We start from the raw sequence: 24,726 nt of genomic DNA on the forward strand, positions 1-24,726 counted from the left end.
ACTCATGGACTTCAACTCCCAGAATTCCTGAGTCATGCTGAGTCATGCTGACTCAGGAATTCTGGGAGTTGAAGTCCATGAGTCATAAAAGAGCCGAGGTTGCCTACCCCTGGTATAGGAGATGGTAACCCTAAACACCAAGGAAGGAAGCAATCTTTTTAAAATATCCAACTCAGGCTTGATTTTATCCTCTGTTAAGAGGGTAATAAATTAAAGGAGGTAAAAAAATAACCTAAATACAACTGCAATTTGGTGAAATACAATGCTCACCCTGTGTGGAAACAGGCAGGATACCAAATGGGAGAATTTGGTCTTTGAATTACCTGTCATTGATAGCCTTTTTACCGATTTTTCAGAAAGGTTAAAATAATTCCTCCCTAACCTCTTTCCAAACATTTCTGAGACAGTGTTAATTGCAAATGAGTTTATTGATAAATGTCTTCCATTTTGTACCAGGCCAGCACTCTGCATTACAAAAGAGACCAGATCCACTCCAAGTTACAGACATGTTGAACAGGATTGTGTTATCTGTAGTCATTATTTCAAGAAAAATTTGCTAGAAGGGCCGAGGAGTGTGTGTGTGTGTGGGGGGGGGGTGTGGCAGGGTAAGCCACAGGCCTAGACCTCTTCTTGCTACCAAGAGAGTCCAACTTACTCTTTTTTGCAGTTACTGGTCTGGAAGAGTCCTTGCTGCTCTAAGGGAGAAACGTGATGTCCAACCCCTGCCTTTAGAGCAGCCTTGCTGGGACTGCAACTCCCCCAATTCTCTCGCAGCAGGGCCGTCATGCTAGCTAGGAATTCTGGGAGCCCACATATCATTCTGTATATGACTGCGGGTTGGGGAAGGTGCCAAGGCAATGTGCTCCTGGGCAGCTAAAGAAGATGCTGCAGCCCAGGCCTCTGAGGAGCTTCTGGCTTTCTTAACCCACCACTTCCTCTCTGGACAGACCATTCAAGACCACCCCCCACTCTTCAGCCAGGCTCTCTTAAGAGGGCAACGAGCAGCAGTGAAGAGGGCTCACGAGTATCAAAGGCCTGGGCTCTATGTTAATTCTGGAGCAGCAAGACAGCTCCTTCTACAGCAAACAGGCTGTAGCCTGCCTGAGCCAGTGAGTGCTACATGCTACGCAGCAGAAAGAACAAAGGGAGAAAAATCACACACTTGCCAGTCCGCCCCCCGCCCCCCCCGCCCCCAATCCCCCCCTGCAGGTTCAGGGAGAGAGAAGAGAAAGTGAAGTCCAGGCTTGAGCAGCCTTCGACGAGAACGAATGCTGGAGAGGCAATCCCCATGGCTCTTCCAGACTCAGAAGACACCTGAGGAAACAAGCAAGGAGACAGAAGGAGGGGCAGGGAGAGAAAAATACAGACGAGTGAATTAGACAACAGTGAAAAGTGGGTAGCAGCCAGCAGTGTCTGAACCGTGACGTATTCTCCAAAGAAAGCGGGGTGGGTGGATACTTTAGCATCAAGACAGTTGCTGCAACCCCATGAGGTCATGCAAGAACCACTCTGTTCCAACCTTGGTACGGCAAGGGAGGGGTGCACTGGTGTTGACCCGGAATTAGGGGAATTAGCATCCCACCAGGCTCAAGGTTGACTCAGCCTTCCATCCTTCCGAGGGAGGTAAAATGAGGACCCAGATTGTTGGGGGCAATTAAGCTGACTTTGTAATAATGCCGCTTGGGGTGTGTGTGAAAGCCCTAATAAGCAGGCATATACATAGAATGAAGGCTACTGCTAAGTTTGTAAGCCGCCCCGAGTCCTCGGAGAAGGGCGGGATATAAATGGAATTAAAATAATAAAAAAGGAATGTGTACCCCAGAAGAGTTACTATTAATGAACTACTGGTAGTAAAGAAGATTTCCACCTCTTTTTACTAATCCTTGTCTATTATTGATCACAATATTTGCTCTACCAAGACTCTATTGCAAAGGGAGTAGGAGTGGGTGGAAAGAAGGCAGCAAGGCCTCCAAATCTTGCCAATGGCTTTCTCCAAATGAAGGAAATTAGAGATGCAGTTTACCCAGCAAAATAAGAGATGAAAACTTTAGCTGGAGTTACACTTGTGAAGAGGAGCCCTGTAATGAACATACCAGTGAAACAGATTCTCTCCACCTCACCCATATTTATCTACTACCTTTGCACAGAGCTCACTGTTTGTCTATATGCGTACACAGACACAAAACCTACTCACTATTCATCTCAAGCTTTCCTTCCCATTTTGGCTACATAACTGTTTCCTTCCCATTTTGGCTACATAATTGAGTAACAAGTCCTTATTGGTATTTTGGAGGAGGTGTCAAAAATCTTTCCCAATTTAGAGCAAAAGTTTTCACATCACTTGCTAGATCCTGATTTACTTTTTGTGCATCTGTGAATGTTATCAAAAACATTTAATGAAATATTTATTTTGCCTCCACTTTGTTACGCTTGTACTTCTAATCTTGCCTTCATACAGTATCATCTGAATTTGGTGAATTGGCCTAACACAGCAAAGGATAACCAAGCCAATAGATCCCTCATAAACATTTTTTTCTTTCTCTGTCATCCTCCCCCAACCTCTTGCCTCCTTGTCAGGGTGAAAGCAAAGAAAATGGGAACACAAGCACAGGGTAGTTTGCACAGAGACAAGCAAGTTAAAACCAGGGTGGGGTATATTCTTATATTTTCCCTGAGCAAATACATGCATCTGCAACCAGAATAATCCAGATAACTCTGTAAATGTTCTTTGTTCTTGCCTCTACAAGGCATTTTTCAAAATAAACTTTAAAATCATAAACGGGGGGGGGGAATTAAAAAAAAAAGAATGGAAGGAAAGCTCATAGCGTTCCTGCAACCTGGAGTTTTCTTTAAAAGTTTGAATCATTTTGGACTATGGTATGTGCCAAGGGTATTACAAATATACACAGCCCTTCTGGTGAATGCTGTTTCAACTGATCAGGTAAAATAAATGTTGGAGGATTACCTGCAGGGAGCCAGCATGGAGGGGTGTCAGACAGAATATGCCTGTCCTTCAGGGTCTGTGGCATGGGAAGCACAGAAGGGAAGGATGGGCAGGCGAGTAGACAAGCAGCGGCGGCAGTAGAGAAAGAAAGAGGGCACCAACAAGTTACATTCCTACATCAAGCATCCACCGAAGCCTTTTCCAGGGCCTGCCACCAAGGGTAGACAAAAGGAAAGAGAAAGGCAAAGGACTGCAAACCCACCAGATCCCGTACCCTCACCCCCACCCTCCGACCCTGATGCAGAAGATGACGGGAGGTGGGGGGTGGCGGGAAGGAAATAGCAGGTGCAAGTTACCCACAAGCGATAAAGTGAGCAGTGAGCGGGTGGTGTCTGCAGGAGAAAATGCCATGCCAATAAATAAAAAGATGTACAGTCTCTTCAACTAGTGATTCGATTTGAAGATCACAATCTGGGGACAAGGGTCATGCAAGCAGTGAAGCTATCTAGGATTCCTTGCCCCCTGTACAGATAAAATAACGGGACTAAGACCTACAGTGGGAGGTAACGACAACCTGAATAGATCTGCATAGCAAATTTCTTGCCTTGCCTCCCTGTCCCCACTTTCTACTTGTCCAAGACAAAACATTCACAAATTGGGCTATTGGAAGACTGTGAAAACTGCCGATAGAGAAGGGATGCTCTGATTTTATAACATCCTGGGATGGTCTTTGAAGCAAAATTGAATTGAGTTTTTAATCTCCTTTATACTGTACATTACAACTCTGTCTGCACAATACGCTTGACGACAAATTTAATTCATTTCAGGATTCACCCAATGAGCTAGTGAAATGTGCTGGGTTCACACATAACACACTAAAGAAACCACAATTAGAATTAATCAAGTCTGTCGTATGCTACTGCAACCACTAGGTCCTTAACTGATCTGGTTAAGTATTTTGTGCAAACACAACCAGGCAGTTATTAGCTAAGGAAGGCACAGTGTTGGTAGTAAGGATGAGGAGAAGGTGGCAGAAAAAGGCCCCAACCCCCTAAGTGTGCTCTAGAATCATCCTCAAGGTTGACTCAGCCTTCCATCCTTCCGAGGTAGGTAAAATGAGGACCCAGATTGTTGGGGGCAATAAGCTGACTTTGTAATAATGCCGCTTGGGGTGTATGAAAGCCCTAATAAGCAGGCATATACATAGAATGAAGGCTACTGCTAAGTTTGTAAAGCCGCCCTGAGTCTTCGGAGAAGGGCGGGATATAAATGGAATTAAAATAAAAAATAAAAATAAATAAATTTAGGACAGGCCCAAACTCAGTCACTCCCACCAAATATAAAAAACCCTGGGCTTTAAATATCTCATTTTCTTCTCATGTTACCCAGGGCTCAACTATAACAGTAACCAAGGAGCAGCAGCCAATAATAATTCCCCAAGACAAATATCTCTGGTACAGCGGAACAGCAAGGCCACGCAGTCAGACCATGCAGTTAAGCCATGCAATAAAAAAACAAAATAGAGGGTGCAGCCTGAATTTGTACAACGAACCAGGGCTCTATAGCCCAGGAGATGCCTAGACAAGCCCCCTCCTTCCCCCCCCCCCGCTTTTGTGCCAAATTACACATACCAAGTTACAGAATCTGCTCCTGCCCTTTACTCAGTGGTACCAGCTTAGTGACTGGATGGGCCTGCAGGCTATCCTGTTAGCAACCAATCAGAGCCGTCCTCAAGATCCCACCCTCCATTGGCTAAGGTCCAGAACGTACCAGCCAATGAAATACAGTCTTGGTGAGCTCACAGGAGGCGGCACTGGGTGTCTTTCTTCTTCTTAGGTGAAGGGTCTCTGGTTTTGCCCCTCCCCTTTCCATCCCCTCCCACAGGCCCTGCGGGGCTTTTGGATGGGCCACCCGCTTGGCTGTCCGTGACAAGACTCCCTTGTGGCAACTGTGACTTTCCTTTGGATTGCTTTTTCGTGGGGCTTCTCGCACCTGCTCTGTGCTGGTTCTTGGCCTCCATCTCAGACAGGCTGTAGGCCATAGCAAGCTGAAGATCCTCATCCTCTTCATCGCTGTCTGTGTACAAGATCACTGGGGAGGAGCTCGGGGATGGGCGCTTGGGCGGTGGGCGCTGAGGTGATGTCACTGGAGAAGATGCTGACGGCCCGCGGTTCTGTAGCGCTTGCTGCTCACGCCGGCTCAGTTCCAAGCCTAATGCCAAGTCGTCTGGGATCCCTGCAAGGGACATGTTTCAGCCGACAGCTGCAGAAGTCATCCTCCAGTATCCCTTTCCCCCACTCCACCATATATGACTGCAGATGTGCCTATATCCATCCTGACACAGCATTAATCAGAAAAGTCAACAGCCCAGGAAATCTTTGCTGGATTACGATGCCTGAAATTTCCCAGCAAATATAGCTATGTGAGGTGATGTATGCTGACATCCCATTTGTCATAAAGACCCCAGATTTCTGCAGGTAGGCAGGCTGGGATTATGTGATCTGCAGAATTAGAAGCAGCGGCAACGCCTGTGCTATGTTCCCCAGACTTCCTCTAGCGCACAGTAAGAGACCCTGATTCCAAGTCCTGCCTTCACCATGAAACCAGATGAGTTGACTTTGGGCCAGTCACTCTCTCTCTCTCCCAGCCCAACTCATCTCACAGGGTTGTCAGGAAAATAGAAGAAGGAAAGTTGGATATGATGAGTTATATGTAAAAATTAAAAAGGCAGGATTATAAATAAATAAAAAGGACATATTTTAGAGGTGTGGCTACCATAAGGGGCAAAACAGGCACATTAACATTAAGTTTAATGCATGCTTTTTGCCCGAGGCAATTATTCCAAAAAAACCAATTCCAGTCCTGCTCACTTTGGTGACGATGGCTGTTCCTCCAAGCATTTGGGCCAAGAAGTTAAGTTTGCTGAGCCAGCTATTTGTTTTACTGCAAGCTGTTTACATTTATTATTGGAATTGTTTTGTTTTAACTTTGTACACAGCCCAGAAACGCTGCTGTGAAATGGGCAGTCATAAAACCATCAACCCCCTTTCACTCCGGAGGCCAAAAAAATATTCTGACCTTCTAATATAGAAGTTCTTAAGATATTCACAGTTCTCTTCCTCTAAAGCTACTCACCATTAATCTGGATGGATTTCAGTTCTCCATCTTCTTCCACTTCTACCCTCTCTTGTCCATTTTCAATCATCCTAATAAATAGGAGAGAGAGGAAACAGTGAAGTTATTTCATGAGACAGCGTAGAGCTCTAGAGCCTTGGTGGAGCAGTGGGCTAATGCCTCCTTAAGTAACACCAGCTGCCTGCAATTAGTGCAGGTTCGAGTCCCACCAGGCTCAAGGTTGACTCAGCCTTCCATCCTTCCGAGGTAGGTAAAATGAGGACCCAGATTGTTGGGGGCAATAAGCTGACTTTGTAATAATGCCGCTTGGGGCAAAAGCCCTAATAAGCAGGCATATACATAGAATGAAGGCTATTGCTAAGCACATTGGTTTGTGCTTAAATTGTAAGCCGCCCTGAGTCTTCGGAGAAGGGCGAGATATAAATGGGATTAAAATAAAAATAAATAAAATAAATAAATATCTGCTTACTTTGAACCATGTTGAGTCCATGTAATAAATAAAATCAACTCAACATGGCTCAAAGCTGGTTGATGTGCTATCTTCATGAAGTTACTTCACTTCTAATGAATAAACTAGTAATAAATTTAAATAAAACACATCTGTGTCACTGCAATCTAATGGACTCTCAGCAGCTTACATAGAAAGAAACATGCAAGCCTTCCAATATAAAAATAAAAATGTAACAGCAAATCCGAGAAACAGATCTTGATTTACCAATCATCCAGGGAGATTACTCCTTTCTCTCTGCTCAGATTAAAGAAGCAACTCTAAACCTGTTAACACCAGTGGCACAGCATACCACTGAAATCCTACAAGATTCAAAAACTCCTAATTGCTGATTAAAAATGTGACCGAGGCCAAAACATTGAAAATGGTTTTTTGCTTTGTAATGCTGGGCTAATAGAGTCAATTGCCTTAACTGAAAAACTTACTCAGAAGCTTAGAATGCCTTGTAATCATTTGTAAGCTTACCTCCTGCTTTCTGATCTAATGAGCCCAACAGTGGTTATTAAAAAAGGAAAAAAAAACTAAGGGCACAATGATGCCCCAAGAAAAGCTGGACTGGGCAAAAGCTGTCGTGTCAGCATTCAGAAGCACACCTGAACTGTAAATGTAAATTTTTTTCAAGAGCAATTGCAGCCCTGTACAGAATGGAATTCCCAGCCACCATGTGAAAAAAGTTACAGAGCATCACACTTGTGTAAGAGACATGCAGTATTCAAATTTAAAACAAGACATGGGTCTCAAGTGCACTTCCGTCCTGAGTCCATGCAGCCATGTTTTGAGCATGGCTCCATCATGGAGCAACCTCACAATACAGTTATATACATACATAAGGTAAAGGTAAAGGTTCCCCCGCACATGCGTGCTAGTCGTTTCCGACTCTAGGGGCCGGTGCTCATCTCCGTTTCAAAGCCGAAGAGCCAGCACTTGTCCGAGGACGTCTCCGTGGTCACATGGCCGGCATGACTAGACGCCAAAGGCGCACGGAACGCTGTTACCTTCCCACCGTAGTGGTCCCTATTTTTCTACTTGCATTTTTACGTGCTTTCGAACTGCTAGGTTGGCAGAAGCTGGGACAAGTAACAGGTGCTCACTCTGTTACGCAGCACTCGGGATTCGACCCGCCAAACTGCCGACCTTCTGATCGACAAGCTCAGCGCCCTAACCCACTGAGCCACCGCGTCCCTTATACATACATACATACATATATAAACTGATGCATCTAAGAAAGGAGCTATGCACAGTTCAGCTTACCCCCCATCACTTTTCTTGTCTCTCTATTCCCTGCACTCCATAATGTTTAATTTCCAAAATATTGACATTAAAAAAGTAAGATATTTACAGGACAGCCCTTGATCAAGGCAACTGTCACACCCAACTCTGAAATACAGCTATATCCCAGTATCCAACAGTGTTGTTGGGCTAGATGGCTATTGGTCCAAGTCAATATGTACAATATGATCCAATTCCACACTGCACTAAATTATAGCTTATTTAATCATTACTTAAAATGTGAAGTATGGTGGTCTGAGAGCACAAAGCATGCTAAACCTAAATTGTTTGGGCTCCAAACAAAACAAGCTACATTATTTTTCACTAGAATGGGTGAACAAGTCTGTATCTCGCTGCAGGCTTTTTATACTGGGCAAGCAGTAAGCCTCCACTACGGATAAGAGATGAGTTATATGAGGCGCTTTAAGAGGAAACAGAAACGAAACAGTAGAAATGAAGCAAAAAAAATGGGTAGGCCCCAGAAACATGATGAAAGAATGGGCCCGAACATCCTCGAAGAGGATCACAAATCTGTCCTACAAGACCAGAAGTTGACAGAAAGGTAAACAAGGAACAAATCAGATTAAAATGCCCATCAAACACTAAGACACAAAGAGATTCCCTGTCCAGAACGGGTGGTTCCAATGTGACAAATAAATAAACGGTAAGTTAAACTTACCTCTTGGTGGTAATGCGCTTGCCATTGATGAACCTCGTTGAAGTGGAGACAGAGCGGAAGCCCATCCCTGCATTGAGTCCTGGACCAAGCGAAGATGCGAAGAACTCTACAAGGGAGAGCACCAGAATAACTTGCAAGGGATGGCACAGTGGTCCCCGGCACCAAGGAAAAGGAAGTACTCCAGCAAGGGAACTGATACACAATACACAAAAGCTTTCTTTTGAGATTCCAGAGTAGGCAAAGAGAAATGCCGCTTGGGGTGTTTGTGTGAAAGCCCTAATAAGCAGGCATATACATAGAATGAAGGCTACTGCTAAGCTTGTAAGCCGCCCTGAGTCTTCGGAGAAGGGCGGGATATAAATGGAATTAAAATAAAAAATAAATAAATAAATACTGGAGAAGTTACAGAGACAAAAAGGGGCTTAAAACCAGTTAAGTGACAATTGGCCGAACCCAATGAGACGAAAAGGGGGAAGAAGCTAACAGATAGTCCTTGACTTACAACCATTCATGTCGTGACCATTTGAATCTACAATGGCACTCAAAAAGTGACTTATGCCTGCTCCTCGCACTTCTGATTAGTGCAGCATCTTTACGGTCACATGGTTAAAATTCGGAGGCTTGGCAACTGGCATGGGTTTACAACAGTTGTGGTGTTCCCGGGGCCGTGATCACCCTTTGTGACCTTCCCAGCTGGATTCCAACAAGCAAAGTCAATGGGGGAATACGTTTAATGATTCACTTAACAAACTGGCAAAAAAAAAGGTCACAAAATTGGATGCCACTCATTTAACAACCGCCTTTAGTAACGACAATCTTGGTTCCAAATACGCTGTCTATATTCCAGCTGTTCTTTTCTTACCTGATGACGCAGGAAAAGGGGAAAAGAAAGGCCCTGCTGCAGGGTGCCGGGGCACAGGTCCACGTAAGTCTGCAAATGGGTCATCTGGAATGAAACAAAGAGGTGGAAGCATCTGTAGCTCCCAGGACATTCCACCACAGAGCAGCCTTCTCAAGTCGTACCCCCTGCTTTACAGGAGTTAAGGTGAATGAGAAAACTCCTCCATATTATAGGAAAAAGTAATCTATAGGATTAGAGTTTCCAAAAAAAGGAAAACAAGAAAAATATCCTCCGTGCTTTTGGTCTAATCCTAGTCAATTTCTTTTTCTTGTTTTGATGAGCTGTGGTGGCGCAGTGGTTAGAAGGCAGTATTGCAGGCTAATTCAGCCCACTGCCAGGAGTTCAATCCTCACCGGCTCAAGGTTGACTCAGACTTCCATCCTTCCGAGGTCGGTAAAATGAGGAGTCAGATTGTTGGGGGCGATACGCTGACTCTGTAAACCACTTTGAGAGGGCTGTAAAGCACTGTGAAGCAGTATATAAGACTTATTGCTATTGATACAGTCCCTTATCTCCTTTCAGAATCTGGTTACTTGTACTCTCAGCTATGCATCAAGGGAAAATTAAATTTGAGCCTTTTTTCTCTCCCATTCTTCTCCAAGAAAAAAAAAGACTAGTTTGAACATTACAAACAGCCACTTACCAAAAAAGTCAGCAAATGGATCTCGCCCTCCAAAGAACTCTCGGAAAACGTCATGGGCGCTACGGAAAGTGAAAGTGAATTCTGGTCCTGGATGAGCTCTGGAGCCACCAGAACCAGCTAGGAAAAAGTGAAAAAACAATATTAATATGTCTGCTTAATTAGCAAAGAAAGAATGTGACAAAGCTGCAATATGTGCTGTAGGTGTAAGAAAGCAAAGATGTTGAAATATTGGAAAATTAAGAACGCTACATCCTGGCTCCTAAGTTGGCTAGCAGTGGATTGCAACTAGCCGTTTTTGCGGGCCCAAGCAAACAGCTTGTAAAAACAGCGACTTGTACCTGGTCAGCCAAGAACAAGGCAAAAACCTAACGTTGGATAAACCCATTTACAAAAACATGAAGAGCTTATAATTCATAGAAATCCCTTGGACCAGGGGGATTTTAGTTAGTCAAACTTTACAAAGCTAGATTTGCACAAAAGGTGCCTTCGTTTTGTCCCAGCAGCTAAAGATCTCTCTCATGTTCTCTTCCCAAGGCTCAAACTTGCACACAAGTCGTCCTCCATCTTGCTCGATCTGTGTAGAACAACTGTGCAAGGCATTTGAAAGGGGTGTTCTTGCAAGGTGTATCTGTATCCATAAAGCAAACTTCTTTAAAGTGTTAGAGCATCCGCACCCACCGGTGCAACTGATTTCAAGATTCTCCCCAGTTGTCTCCATATATGTGCCCATGAAAAACTGTTTGTCATTCATGTGTTATCTGTGCATGTTTGGAAGAAACAGCCATCCCAGTATGGTCATAACAACGTTTGGACACTTTTAGTAAACTCCAAACAGCCATTTTAAACTTAAAACACAATGTTTTGAGTTCCAAATGTTCTGGACTTGAAACATTTTGCCCACTACTTAGAGGTTTGTGACTTTTGTTGAACTTTCATCCCATCAATCCCTACCCTTCTTGGCAATACATTATTATGTTTCTTTTAATCACCCAGCTTGAAGCACAGAGTTTACATTCACTTTAGTTCAACGAAACCCCAGTACTCACCTGCACCCATGAGCCCTTCTTTGCCATATCTGTCGTAGACTTCGCGCTTGCTCTCTGAAAGAATAAACCACTCAAGTTCATAATTACCCCCTTTAGAAACGTGTGGGTCTGGAACAAGCATCTCTTCTCTTAACCTGACCATTGGCCGAACACATCAATTTCGACACAAGAACTATTGTTGAGATTAAATTGGTCTGAGCTCCTGCCAAAGCCAGGATATCCATTCAAGAAATAAAAGGTAGTCCTCAACTTAAAACACTTCGCTTAGTCACCGTACAAAGTTACAAGGGAAAAAGTGACTTATGACTATTTTTCACAAAGTGCTCAGAGAATTGATGCTGCCTTAATGTTTACATCATTTCATCCTGGAAAAAGCCAGCCCAAGTTAGAATCGCAGTGCAGCTGAGAAATGAAACTGAGAGAAATTTGTCAAATGGAGTTTTAAACTTAAAAGAACTCCATTTAAAAAGTCCACATTTGTTTGGACAACTTGCCCCAAAGTCAAAAGTCTTCTAGAATATAAGCACACTTAAAACTGAAGGAGTAAAACAAATACCTGGACCAAGATCTCCAAATTGCCAAGCTCCCTAAACAAAAATAATGGCCTGCTTAAGCTTTGCAGATGCTGGCTCGTAAGTTATTTTTAATTAGCACTTGTGTTTTTAAACAGGAACTAGAAAATAACTGCAAAAACTAACTAGTGCCGACTTCCACTTTACTATTCTGCTTATCCATCTATAAGCAGAAAATATAACCCATTTTTTGATTGGCATTTGACATTTATTATACAATTATTTAAAGTTGTACGTATCCTCCTTTGGTGAACAGAATACTATAGTTCATCGCCAGTACTGTTCAGATAAATTTGGCTTAAGTAGGTTTGTCGTCTTGACTCGTAAATTAGGTCATGGGAGATTTTTTTCTCTCCTTCAGAACCTAAATACACTTCTTTCATTTAATAATTAAGTCCCCAAACTAGATGTGGGAACATGCTCTATTCACTTCTAACCTGCTTTTCATTGATAAAATTAATATTAAGAGGAGATTTCCTTATACTGTAGAAATCAGGGCCAGTTTGGTCTGGTAGTTAAGGCAGCAGCCTAGAAATCAGGGCACTATGGGTTCTAGTCCCAATTAGATAACTATCAGCTCACCTCACCTCACAGGGTTATTGTAGGGAAAATAGGAGGAAGGAGTATTAGGTATGTTGGCTGCTTTGAAAAGTAAGAAGGCAGTATGAAAATCTAATAAATAAGTAAATAGTCCCACCTATTTGGCCAGTATCCTGCATAGAGACCAAAGCAGTCGAAATGGCTGAGGAATGAGGGAAGAAAGCCAAAAGCATTTTGCTTACTGTCAGACAGAACCTCATAGGCCTCTGCTATCTCCTTAAACTTCTGCTCAGCATATTCCTTGTTATCTGGGTTTTTATCTGGGTGCCATTGCAGGGCTTTCTTCCTGTACCTGCGGATAACAACACAGAGGGTAGTATATACCTGCGAGGGATCCCATTCCATGAGATTCCAAAATGCCTTAAAAACCATCCTATCATAGCTGTATCTCTCTGTGATTTCTTCCTGCTGACAGCCATGGGCCTTCAAGAGAACAGATTCCCCTCAGGTGGCATGAATGGGTTCCTTCTTTGTATGAAGCTTATGGTATATTGTGCAACTGCCCGGCTTCAAACCTGGGATTTTTTTTTATTTTTTATTTTTTTGAGGCTGATAATGGGTCAGTTTTAAAAAGGTCTTCTATCTGTAACTCTCCCAAGCTTTATCATGGCTGCTTTCTTCTTTTTTTCTTGACAAAAATACTCAGGGAATGGATAGCTCCACCAGGCCTTTTGACTGGTAGAACCAGAAAATTTCCATTTAGAAGCATTTCTTCTGAGGGAGTTATCCAAAGAGCCCAGGCATCATAAGATAACAAAAAGTGAACACTTTCTTGCCAGTCCTGGACTCCCACCTACATCCCCTCCAGTTGCTTAAATATAACCAGGGCTTTTTTTTGTCATAGAACACTCAGAACGGGGGAGTTCCGGCACCTTTTTTGGATGGAACCTTGTAGGGTAGGCAAGGCGGGTTGCATGACATGTGTGAGTTCTGGCACCTTTTTCTTTTACAAAAAAAGCACTGAATATAACATTTCCAGAAATGATCCATAAAAGCTTTTCTGTGGCAGAGATAGGAAGCTATGAACCTCTAAATACTATGAAAGGAAATATATGTGTCCCAGCATACTGTTACAGGATCCAATTTGGGTCAATCACCAGGGTTAGAGGTTTAGTCTTCCAAGCTTTCAGACATGGACTCGTGCTACAGCCCATCCCCAGGGAACGTCTCTCTCCCCGAATGTGTAGTCTAATACTATTAAGACTCCAGTTTCCAGCAGATACTCTTGATCACACGATCAAGGACAGAGATCATAGAACCCTCAGGCTAAGTTTTCTGTCAAGGCTTCTCATATGTTCTATTCAGATACTCCCTCATATGTTCAATTCAACATCCAGACAAAAGTAAACAACCTCTCCCTTTCCTAGCTGATCCAGCCTATAAGCATAGAAATGGTCTCCAGACCTACCACACAATTCTCTGCAGTAGGCAACTTAGCTCCGTACAGTACATAATCACTTCCGTAGGAAAGTGTGTGTGTGTGTGTGTGTGTGTACTCAAAGGCACTGTAAATAATTTGTAAATAATCCTGCTGTCAGCCTGGAGATCATCTCTTCACTTACATCACTTGTGCAGCTAGGAGACAGAAGGAGCTGCTCACAACTTCTCAAAGGTTCAGATGAACTGGCATGCACAGAGGACAGGCAAGTAGCCAAGTTATTTGTTCATCTGGTAACTTACTTTAAGAGCTGGTGGGATACCTCCAGCCTGTCTGATCTGCTTTAAGATCCCTTCCACTTGTACTAGGAGAAACAGATACTTCTGTTCTTTCAATTAGAGAAGCTTTTCTTACACACTAGCAATGCAACTAATACAGCACAGTTCCCCTGTTCGTTGGCAGAACCTCTCTTTCCTGGCTCTGGGACTTCCTCCCAATCCTTTTCATTCTGGTTAGCTTCCTACTGCCTAATCTAGAACAGAGGTCAGGTCACACGTGTGTGTATGCATTGGGAATAAATGTACATACATAGATTTAAAAGCTAAAGTTTGATGAAATCTCACGTTGGAAACAGAGATTTTACAAAATTTGGCAAGCGCACAGATTTGGGGATTTATTTTAATATGACAACAGTAGCACTATGGTTTGGGAGATCAACAGATGCCATCTAAGTGAATCATGTGGCTATGGTTTCAATGTGAATCTCACTGCTAACACAAGACATAATCTATTGCTTGGCTATCTTGTGCCTTTGCAAGCTATTATCAAGGCTACGGTAGAACACAGTCACCAGGCACAAGGTTGTGAAAAATGTTATCTTGCCACTCATGTGGATAGCCTCTGGTAGAAATAAAAAGAATGCAACTCACGCCTTTTTTATGTCATCTGGAGAGGCATTGCGGGGCACCCCCAGCGCTTCATAGTAATCCACCATTGTGTCCACGTATGTTATGTGAGGAAACTAGATTAGGAGACAGAGGAGAATATAAGGCATTTCTTAACAGTTTGCAGTAGGGAAGCCCAGAGAATAACTTTGATAATTTGCAACAAGCCAAGGAGAATGAGTTATCACATCAGAGTTTTTTCAGAAACACACCGTCAATGAAATTCCCAAAATAATCTCTCTAAGACAGTATCACCCAATGTAGCTCACAGCTCATTTTGCACTTCAGACTGACTGACATCTGAACCAGAAAGCCATGCAAGAGGGAATTCTGTGAATAACCTAAAAGCAGCATATGGAATCATACCCGTTCTGGCCCTGCAGTATGCTTCTCTAACCAATTTATCTCAGAGCTTTTTCACAAGTTAAAAATAAGTTGGCAGAACACATATCAATTATGTAGGGTGTGTAAATATACTTAAAATGGGAATAAGAGCACAAGAGAGACCTCTCATCTTAAGTGTATGTACACCCCCCCCCCAAACAGTAGCATGCAAAGGCTCAGGAATTCTGGGAATTGAAGTCCACGAGTCATAAAAGAGCCAAGGTTGCCTACCCCTGGCTTAGGCAGTCTGAAGAAACCTGATGCTTCAATGAATCCCTGAAGGAACGGAAAGTGATACAAACCTCTGTGTGAAACATCTTTCTGGAAACATGCAGTTGCTTACAGATTCAAATAAGAAAACAGTGGAAATGGCTGGTGGGATTATTTGAAAATCCTCCTTTGGCAAAAAATAAAAACTGTCACATGTGTCCTATATCCAGCTAAGAGTCCCTTTGAATTTTTCCCCACTCTTCCTTGCAGTAGCTCTCTAGCTCAGAAACAGTCTTAGATTTCCTTGCAATGCATTGCATGTTTGAGATCTCCTTATTGATTTTCAGTAAAGTTCAAGTCTAGGAATTGCGAAGGCTTTATAAAACCTTTATCTTTCGTTCCAATAAAGTATGTTTTGCTGAAATATCGGGTCTCTTTTCAGCCTGTTTCCCCCCACCACCACCACCGACTGGCTAATTTCTATCCAGTCTGAGTTCAATTTATAGCCCTTCATGGCCCAAGACAAAGAGGAACTAGTGGAGCTTCTTTTCTCAGGGGTCCTTCCCTGAAATCATCTTTGAAAGCCCTGCACCAAGTACTCTCCTATTATGCATTGTAGAGAGTGGCTACTTGGAAGCAGGCCTTTTCCATGGGATTTCCCCCTCCATATTGGCATGCCTTCCCTCTGAGCAGTGGCACTCCTGGGATGCATGGTTTGTATCAACGTTAGGGAAAATAAGAATAGGGTATTAGAATGCAAGCTTCTCCTTTCCCCTCTGCATGTGTATTGTATCTGCCTTCAAACAGGGCGGGGCTGGTATTTGCAATGTTCTATCCGCCATCTTGCCAATTCTGCCCTTCTCAAGAGACACTGCTATTAGTGAAGTATGTTGCTCTTCTGAATTCAGATCTTTCTACAGGTACTCCTTGCTTAGCAGCTAAAATTAGGATTGGCAACTCCGTTGCTACACACCACGGTCACTAACCAGAAAATCACTTGACCCTGACAGGCTTACAACATCACTTCCCATTCAGTCATTATGTGAAGTAATTTGTGTGACCCACAACTTACGGTTTTACTTCCATGTTCTGCCTTAACTCTGCCTGCCGCAAGTCAATTGGGAAGCATGCAAGTGACCGCAGGACTCTGCGATGGTTATAAATGTGAAGAGTGATCGCAAAGCTATTTTTATAGGATTATAGTTTTGAATGGTCACTAAACGAGACAGTCTGTGAAGATTACTGTATTTTTTCAGTAATCTTAACCAATTGATATATTAATTTGTAGTTCTTAGAAGCATTTTAATTACAGACTGCTTTTATTTTTATTTAAATTTAATATTTCTGAACCACACATTTCTCTCAGATTATTTCACTCTTGTAGTACATTTTAATTATTGTGTTAATAATTTTGATAAAATTGGTGTATTGTAAATAACTGAGATAAACCTAGTTTTCAAGGTTATTCAAATTTTTAATATAAAAGGAATTTTTAAAATTATAATTAATTTCATAGCTTATCCATTATGTGGGTAAAAAATAATTCAATCTGTTTCCTGGATTGTTGTAAACTAAACATCTTGTTCTAAACTAAAAACCTGAGATCCTCCTAAAAAAAACTTTACAAATGAAATTTTTTAGATAAGAATTTCAAATAATTCAAAGACCAAAGTCTTAACACTTGTCTATCACTCGCAACTCTATTCTAACAGGACATGATAGGCATCACCTTTGCCTCTACCAAACTCGTTCTTAAATATTAAGAACTATTACATCTCTAATACTTAATCTACCTAAATGAAATTACGCAAATATTATAATCTTTATTAGACAGGATTATAATGGATCCATTTTAAGTTAGCAATTTAGCATTACCAAGTAGAGTATGCTCTTTAAGCAAGAACTGTTGCCCAGTAATGGCACTCTTTCCTTTTGGCTAGCATTCCCCAATCAGCCCACAGCTGCCAGATGTCAGTGTCACAATTCTCATAAATCTCATGGGTGACAAAAGCTGTTGTTTAACAAGCCTAATGTTGATGACCAGATAGGGAGAAGACGACACAGGCCAGCAGATCAGTTCCAAAACCATCAAATCAGCCAGCAATATTTAGCTATTTTCACAGGAAGCTTTATTTGAAAAGAAAATAGTTTGACTTATTGCAAAGTAAAAATGAAACTCATGTATCTGAGATGTTTATTTCTGTATCAATGTTTCTCTTTCACTTCCTTTCACACTTGAGTAGAACCAAACAGAACACCTCAATAGTGAATGACTTGTCACATATGAAATAAGGTGATGAGATACAAGAGGACAGGAATCCCAAACTTGGGAATGAGAACAGTTTGCCTCTGGGATGCCGCCTGTTTCCATTCTCAAATTAAATCTCACCCAGAAGCTAAAAAAGCAGCTTGTGGCTCAGGGGTGGCTTTAAAGGGCAAAGCAAGTGCATTCCAATCCCCACCCTCAGAACTGCTACGAAAGTTTTGAAATGTCAGCCGCGCCCTATAGGGTGATGGACCAGAGTCACCAGATGACCCGTAAAGCCCTTCAGAAGATACAGTGGTTGAGATGCGGCCCATACACAATACAGTCAATATGTCCTCGACTTACAACAATTCATTTACTGACTGTTCAAAGTTACAACATCATTGGAAAAAGTGACATGATCATTTTTCACATGTATAGCCGCTGCAGCATCCTCACGGTCTTGTGATCAAAATTCAGACACTTGGCAATTGACTCATATTTAAGACTGTTGCAGTGTCCCAGGATCATGTGATCACCTTTTGCAATCTTCTGTCAAGCAAAGTCAACAGAGAAGCCAGATTCACTTAACCACCATATTAATAACGCCTGAATCAGAATAGTGCTGGAAGGGACCTTGGAGGTCTTCTAGTCCAGCCCCCTGCTCAAGCTTGAGATACTATACTATTTCAGACAAGTGACTGCCCAGTCTCTTCTTAAAAACTGGTGATGAAGCACCTACAATGTCTGAAGGCAAGTTGTTCCACTGGTTAATCGTCCTTGCTGTTAGGAAGTTTCTCCTTAATTCCAGGTTGCTTCTCTCCTTGGCTAATTTCCATCCACTGTTTCTTGTCCTGTCCCTGGTGCTTTGCATTTATCACCTGCAGTGATTCATTTAACAACTGAAAATGGGGCAAAATTCACTTAACTGATTCACTTAGCAACAGAAATTTTGGACTCAGTTGTAGTGGTAAGGACTACCTGTACTCAATTGCCTATATCAGCCATAAATATCTATAGAGCTGAATTTTACCGAATACATTACATAACACTCGTAAATAACTATTTCTCATACAACATCATAAATGCATAAATGAAGCCAAACCTGAGCCAAACTCCTTTCTTATATCCCTTCTCATGCCATCTGGATCTGGCCAGCAAAATGAAAGAACCATAATTCCTTATAGGGCCACAATCTACTTTACAAAGGATTAATGGCTTAGGGAGAGGATAACATGGTATCTCCAATTAAAGGTAAAGGTAAAGGTTCCCCCGCACATGCGTGCTAGTCGTTTCCGACTCTAGGGGCCGGTGCTCATCTCCGTTTCAAAGCCGAAGAGCCAGCGCTTGTCCGAGGACGTCTCCGTGGTCATGTGGCCGGCATGACTAGATGCCAAAGGCGCACTGAACACTGTTACCTTCCCACCGGAGTGGTCCCTATTTTTCTACTTGCATTTTTACGTGCTTTCGAACTGCTAGGTTGGCAGAAGCTGGGACGAGGAACAGGCGCTCACTCTGCTACGCGGACAGAGGTCTAAAAGTTGTTGCTTTTCTAAAGGAAAAATACACAACTCTGCCCCTGGTTAATATAAGGCTTCCTCTTTTTTTTAAGATGGGTTTTTTCCACACTGCAGCCTTCAGGTGCTTGAAACCTGTGCATATGCTGTACCATTAGAAGAAACAAATACCACAATTGTTCAGTTCTTCCCCTCCCTGTTGTTGTTGTTAGCTGCGAAGTCGTGTCCGACTCATCGCAACCCTATGGACAACGTTCCTCCAGGCCTTCCTGTCCCCTCCCTAGAAAGGGAAATTTGGTAAGACTCTTGTCCATTTCCACCAGGTCAAAGAAGGGAAAGACACTGTTGAGCAGCTAACCAGCCTTTTAAAGCAGCCAGCCCAGCAGGCAATGGATGCAGTCAAATGCAGGCAGTGGGGAGAGGGAGGGTGGACTGGGGGTATGCCAATAGGTATGGAGGGATTTGTGTAGGACAGAAGGAAGCCCAGCAGGCAGACTACGTTGCTGAGCTCACATCAGGAGGAGGAGGAAACACCTCACTTGTGACATGGAGAAAAGGTTTCCCCTAGGGGGTAGGCTGAGACCACATCACCTGTCTTGCCCTCCTTAAATAATAGGTGGCCTGGCCTTGTGCTGTGGCAAGAAGGAAGTGCAGATCAGCCCTAATTTGCAGAACAAACGGGTCTGACAAAGCTGTGCAAACCCAGGTAGTCCTCAACTTACGACCACAACTGAGCCCAAAATTTCTGTTGCTAAGTGAGACATTTAAGTGAATTTTGTCCCACAAAAAATTTGCAACCTTTCTTGCCACAGTTGTTAAGTGAATCGCCGCAGTGTTAGTTAAGTTAGTGACAAAGTTGTAAACTGAAACTGGCTCCCCCATTGGCTTGGCTTTGTCAGGTCGCAAAAGGTGACCACATGACCCTGGGACTCTGCAAGCATCATAAATATGAACCAGTTGCCAAGCATTTGAATTTTGATCATGTGACCACAGGGATACAACAACAGTCATAAGTGTGAAAAACGGTCATAAGTCACTTTTTTCATGCAGCTGTAACTTTGGATGGTCACTAAACGAACTGTTGTAAGTCGAGGACTACCTGCATTGGCAAAATGATATATATCACAGAGATCTTTTGAATGGTTTTGCTTGGCCTGCATCAGGATCTAAAACTATATTTTGGTCTCGGTTCCTATAACAATCCTCTCTGATCCCTCTGGAGGCACTTAAAGTGCCTGTGTTTAACACCTGGTCTTTCCACCTGCAATTCGGCCCCTTGTGCCCAATTCAGACACACAATCATTTACTCCTTGATACCCAACAACATGGCGTTACCAAGCACCATCTGGGGAGCTGCTTTTGTTTACTTCAGCCACTGCCATCTAACATCTACTCCACAGAATTGCCTCAACTAATGGGGAGTTCCTTCCCAAAAAAACCACCCGTATTCTGTCCTGGGTGTCAGAGATGGGGAATCCCAGATCTCGCTGTGACCCATTCCAACTCAAAGGCAGAAAAGAAGAGCACCCAAGATGACGCAGTCTCTAGTAGGTTGCTGTTGGCTCAGATCTTCTTCATTAAGTATCATTAAGTAGTTTAACAATTATGTCTCAACAGATGGCAGTACCTGGCTGACCTTGAGAGCTAAGCAGGGCTGGGCCTATTTAATAGTTGGATAGAAGGCTTTCAGGAAATCCCAGGTCTGCAGACTAAATTGGGAAGTCCAGACTCTTGGAAGAAATTACTACATGGATGTGTCCATAAAGTCTTCAGAAGTATGTCTAGATCTTTAAGAGACAGAAGGTTGCAGGAAGAACAAGAACAGCTACTCTGACCACACTAGACAAGAAAGGAGAATACAGGTAGTCCTTGTTTAGCAACTGCCTCATTTAGCAACCATTTGCAGTGATGAAAAAGTAATTTTATGACCAAGCCTTATATTTATGGCCTTCTGCAGCTCTGTAAAGCCAAGGAAAGTTGAAAGTCATAAGCACAGTTGTTGTTCCCTTAACAACTGCTTTGCTTACCAACCAAGTTGCAGGTCCCAAATGCAATTGCTAAATAAGAACTACCTCTATTGATCCAGCAAAGTTGCACCCTTGTTCGAAAGTTCAGCTCGGTTTAGACTCTTCCTAGCCTCATCATTCAAACTTGCAATCAGAAGTCTGCAAAGGAGTTACATCCTACAATGAAGTGTCATATGGACCCAACTGATTGCTCCTGAATTCAGAATATTCATTTCATACTCCTTGCAGTACAGATACTAAGATGATCTCCTGGACTAAACAAAATGACCAGTTAGCTCATTTGCATCTCTGTTAATACATCTGACACAAAATACATTGTTTCCTCTTTGCTGATATTTCCTTTATGATTTCCCACTCTTCCATCAATGTCTCTTCTACAAAATAAGTAAAGATTGAATAGATGGGGCAACAAGCAAAAATGCTCCCACCCTACATTTCAGACAATCCCTAGATTTTACATTCTCTTACTTCACTCTGCCTCAAAGAATAATTTAAAGCAGATTGCACTCCAGGACTTTTAACTAGGGCACACTGTCAAACTTACTACGTCATGTGACATGTCACATTGCCTTTTTGCATGGGGTGGGCGCGGCTTCGGTATGATGAAACTGGCCCGCGGGCCGGCAGTTTAACACCCCTGGTCTAGGGAAAAAAGGAATGTGACTCTTTTCTTTCCCTACTGCTAAGTTTGTAAGCCGCCCTGAGTCTTCGGAGAAGGGCGGGATATAAATGGAATTAAAATAAAAAAATAAATAAAATATAAAGATGTAGAAGTCTTTTATTACGTGATGGCAATACGGATAATCAATAATCAAACAACCTTTCCCCAAATTTTGCTTCTTTCCTTACCTTTTTGTCTCTGATGTGATGAGCTAACAGAAACAGCTTTTCCTCTAGAAAAGAAGCAGAAACAATCTCATCCTTTATTGCTCATTCAGCATCCCTTTGCACTATAAATTCTTCATGATGCCTCCTCCCCACATACACCAATGTACCACATACACTAATTAAATTGGAGCTTCAGAGCTCATGGCTAGTTCTCTGCAGTGTGCAAAGAAATGATACTAGGATCTGTTTTGTCTCCGTCCATGGATATTTTAGCTCTATAATGACAGCCTGGACATCTATTTTGTTCTAGGAATGATTTTCCAGGCTTCAATATGTGGAAATGCTGAACTGTCAGATTCTCTAACCAAGAACCTTGCCTTCCTAGAAAGGCATGATAATAACACCACCCCTTGATATGTCAATTTCAAAATGTCACTTGTCACCAGTCATCATGATCTAAACAAATTTTATCAGATTACTTTTCTGGAAATTAAATCCTTCTACCAATCTCACCAAACCTATGTTCCAAATCATGAAAGCACGCCTTGCCTTTTCAATTCGTCCCGCTTAATTTTTCTTATTAACTCTTCATTTGAGGGATGTGTATTTATTTATTTTTTAACCTAAATACTCCGCGGCAGCTCCATCGTGCTCACGCCAGTTTACAATACGGAGTAGCAACCTGCTGCATTCAGACGGGGGGAAAAAAACCCGGACTCCCTGCGCTCTCCCGCAGGGAACTTGAATCGGTTTCCCTAATGAAAAATGCTTATTTTGCTAAAAAAGGAGAGTTGCGGATCTTGCTCTGCTTTCGTTTTGTTTTTGTTTGCTTCAGAGGACCGAGAGACAGCATCCGGCCTTAGAGGCGGATCGCGTTTCAGCTTCTCGAGGATTCTAATGGATGCCGCCTTTCTCCCTACTAATGAGACCGGGCACCGTGCACTCGATTTCCCGGGTGGCAAAATAAACCACACACACCTCCCCCAGCATTTACTTTGGGCTGCTGGGGCTTCTTACCTATACATTTGGAGATCGACGCAAACCCAGACGCCGGCTGTCTTGGGCCCGCAGCCCCTTTCCACCAGCTCAGAGTATTCCCCTTTAGTACGGGTACGTAACAGGGGGAGGACGCTCCTCATTCTCCCTTTTACTGCACGGGAATAGTAACCATCCACTGGCGCGCACATCGAATGGAACCGAACCGAGCCATCCCTGGCACTACTTGCTCCGAAAAGGGGGGGGAGGGGAAGGGGGGGCTCATCATTTCAAGTCACCCCAGAATCTGTGAATTACTATTATATTTTTTTTAAGTCCCCTCGCCCATAGATTTGCAAACAGGAGCCCCTGTTTCTCTCTTGACCGATGACTGCTGCTGCATTTGTTTTTTTGTTTTTTTTTCCTATCTTGGGGAGGGGGAGCAGATCTGCACGTGCAGGGGTCTCCTTACTGCTAAGGTCCCGAGGGCGCTACTACTACTGCACGCTACTACTACTAACGCTACTACTACTGCACGGCCAACCCGTGCGGGGTAGAAGGATGCAGCGGGTTGCTAACTCTCTTTCAGGAGGCACCAAGGCCGGGACTCACCTTAACACCGGAGGGGGCTCCGTCCGGATTCCACCATGGCCACGAGCAGCTCTACGCGCGGCCCAACGCGATTTATTTTATTTTATTTTTTTCCCCTCTACGTTCCTGCCTAGCTCTTGCTGCTGTCAAGTGAGAAAGAGGCCGGCTCCTGCCTGGTCCCGCCCAATGATTGGCGGGGCCCGCCACCAATAGAACGCGCAGCCCCATTGTGACGTTAGACCGTCGCCCTTTGAACTGGTGAGGTAAGGCCACCCGACCCAGACAACAGCTGCTTTTAAGAGCCCGCTAGAACTCTCCCGACTGGACGCGCGGAGCCGCATCTGGCCGGCGCAGGCGGGCATCCTTGCTGCATCACCGTGTCTAAGCATTTGCAGTCAGAAGCCGCGCTGGGTTTTTGTTTTTTTGGGGGTGGGGAACAAAAAAACAAAAAAAGATTGAAATTCCTGCGCGCTTGTCAAGATTTAATTAGGTATTCCCCACGGATCTCGATTTTAGTTTCTCTTCTGAATTTACTGCCCGGGACCAAAGTCTATCGACTGGACTTTATAATGCGCAGTAGGAGTAGGGAGAAGGATTTATTTTAGAGCATGTTTATATTTATTTATTTATTATTTATTATTTAAATTTATATACCGCCCTATTCCCGTAGGACTCAGGGTGGTTTACAGGGAAAATTAAAATACATAGTATACAAAATTAAAATCAATTAAAACTATTAATTAAATTACAATCCCTGAAGTTAAACTAAAACCCAATTAAATATATCACCCTGATATTCAAGCAGCCTACACAATCTAATATACTGAATCAAAAGATTGACGTTTTTTAAGATAGTCTGACAGAATCCTTAAGTTTTTTGGCTTAAATTTTATTTTTTACTATTATAGAGTTGTGTGAAAACCTGCAGATCTGCTTGCGTATGAATGCAGTAGATTGGATGGCAGAAATTGGCAATAGAGACTCACCTTTTTGGGTTACTGCTGCTGCTGTTACTGGTGTTTTTAAATTTTTATCTTGCCTTTTTTTATATACAACTCAAGGTGACAATCATACCTAATGTTCCTTCCTCTATTTTTTTTCTCTCCACTACTACAACTCTGAGAAGTGAGTTGGGCTAGAAAGAGTAAATTGTTCAAGGTCCCCCAACTGGCATTCATGCCTAAGGTAGGACTAGAAGTCAGTCTCCTGGTTTCTATGACAGCATTTTCACTAGAACTCCAAACTAGTTCTTACTGATAATATGGTAGTATTGTCAGACCTAACACTTCAGAGTTCCCAATCTTAAAAGTTAAAAAACAAAATGGGGAAC

The 24,726-nt window shown here is 42.9% G+C and overlaps 1 protein-coding gene across 1 annotated transcript; it reads right to left on the minus strand.

Moving 5' to 3' along the window:
* Nucleotides 1-1,179: 1,179 nt before the first annotated feature.
* On the minus strand, nucleotides 1,180-23,586 carry LOC310640412 (dnaJ homolog subfamily B member 2-like). The gene is made up of 11 exons (XM_083362626.1): nucleotides 23,418-23,586; nucleotides 21,852-21,895; nucleotides 14,605-14,696; nucleotides 12,480-12,589; nucleotides 11,126-11,179; nucleotides 10,080-10,196; nucleotides 9,398-9,481; nucleotides 8,536-8,641; nucleotides 6,080-6,150; nucleotides 4,937-5,179; nucleotides 1,180-1,314 (listed from the first exon to the last, which is right to left on the minus strand). Exons 3-11 carry the CDS (start codon nucleotides 14,667-14,669, stop codon nucleotides 1,304-1,306), a joined length of 861 nt encoding a protein of 286 aa, XP_083218752.1. The 5' UTR covers nucleotides 14,670-14,696; nucleotides 21,852-21,895; nucleotides 23,418-23,586; the 3' UTR covers nucleotides 1,180-1,303.
* Nucleotides 23,587-24,726: the final 1,140 nt, after the last annotated feature.

Source organism: Vipera ursinii (genome assembly GCF_947247035.1).
Source record: "Vipera ursinii genome assembly, chromosome: 1".
NCBI lineage: Eukaryota > Metazoa > Chordata > Lepidosauria > Squamata > Viperidae > Vipera > Vipera ursinii.

Coding starts and splice junctions, on each gene's coding strand:
- LOC310640412 (XM_083362626.1), bottom strand. CDS start 14,669: ATGGTGGATTACTATGAAGCGCTGGGGGTGCCCCGCAATGCCTCTCCA. Junction 11,180..12,479: donor CTATGAGGTTCTGTCTGACA/GTAAGCAAAATG, acceptor TTATTCTTTCAG/AGAGCAAGCGCGAAGTCTAC. Junction 9,482..10,079: donor TCCATTTGCTGACTTTTTTG/GTAAGTGGCTGT, acceptor GTTTCATTCCAG/ATGACCCATTTGCAGACTTA.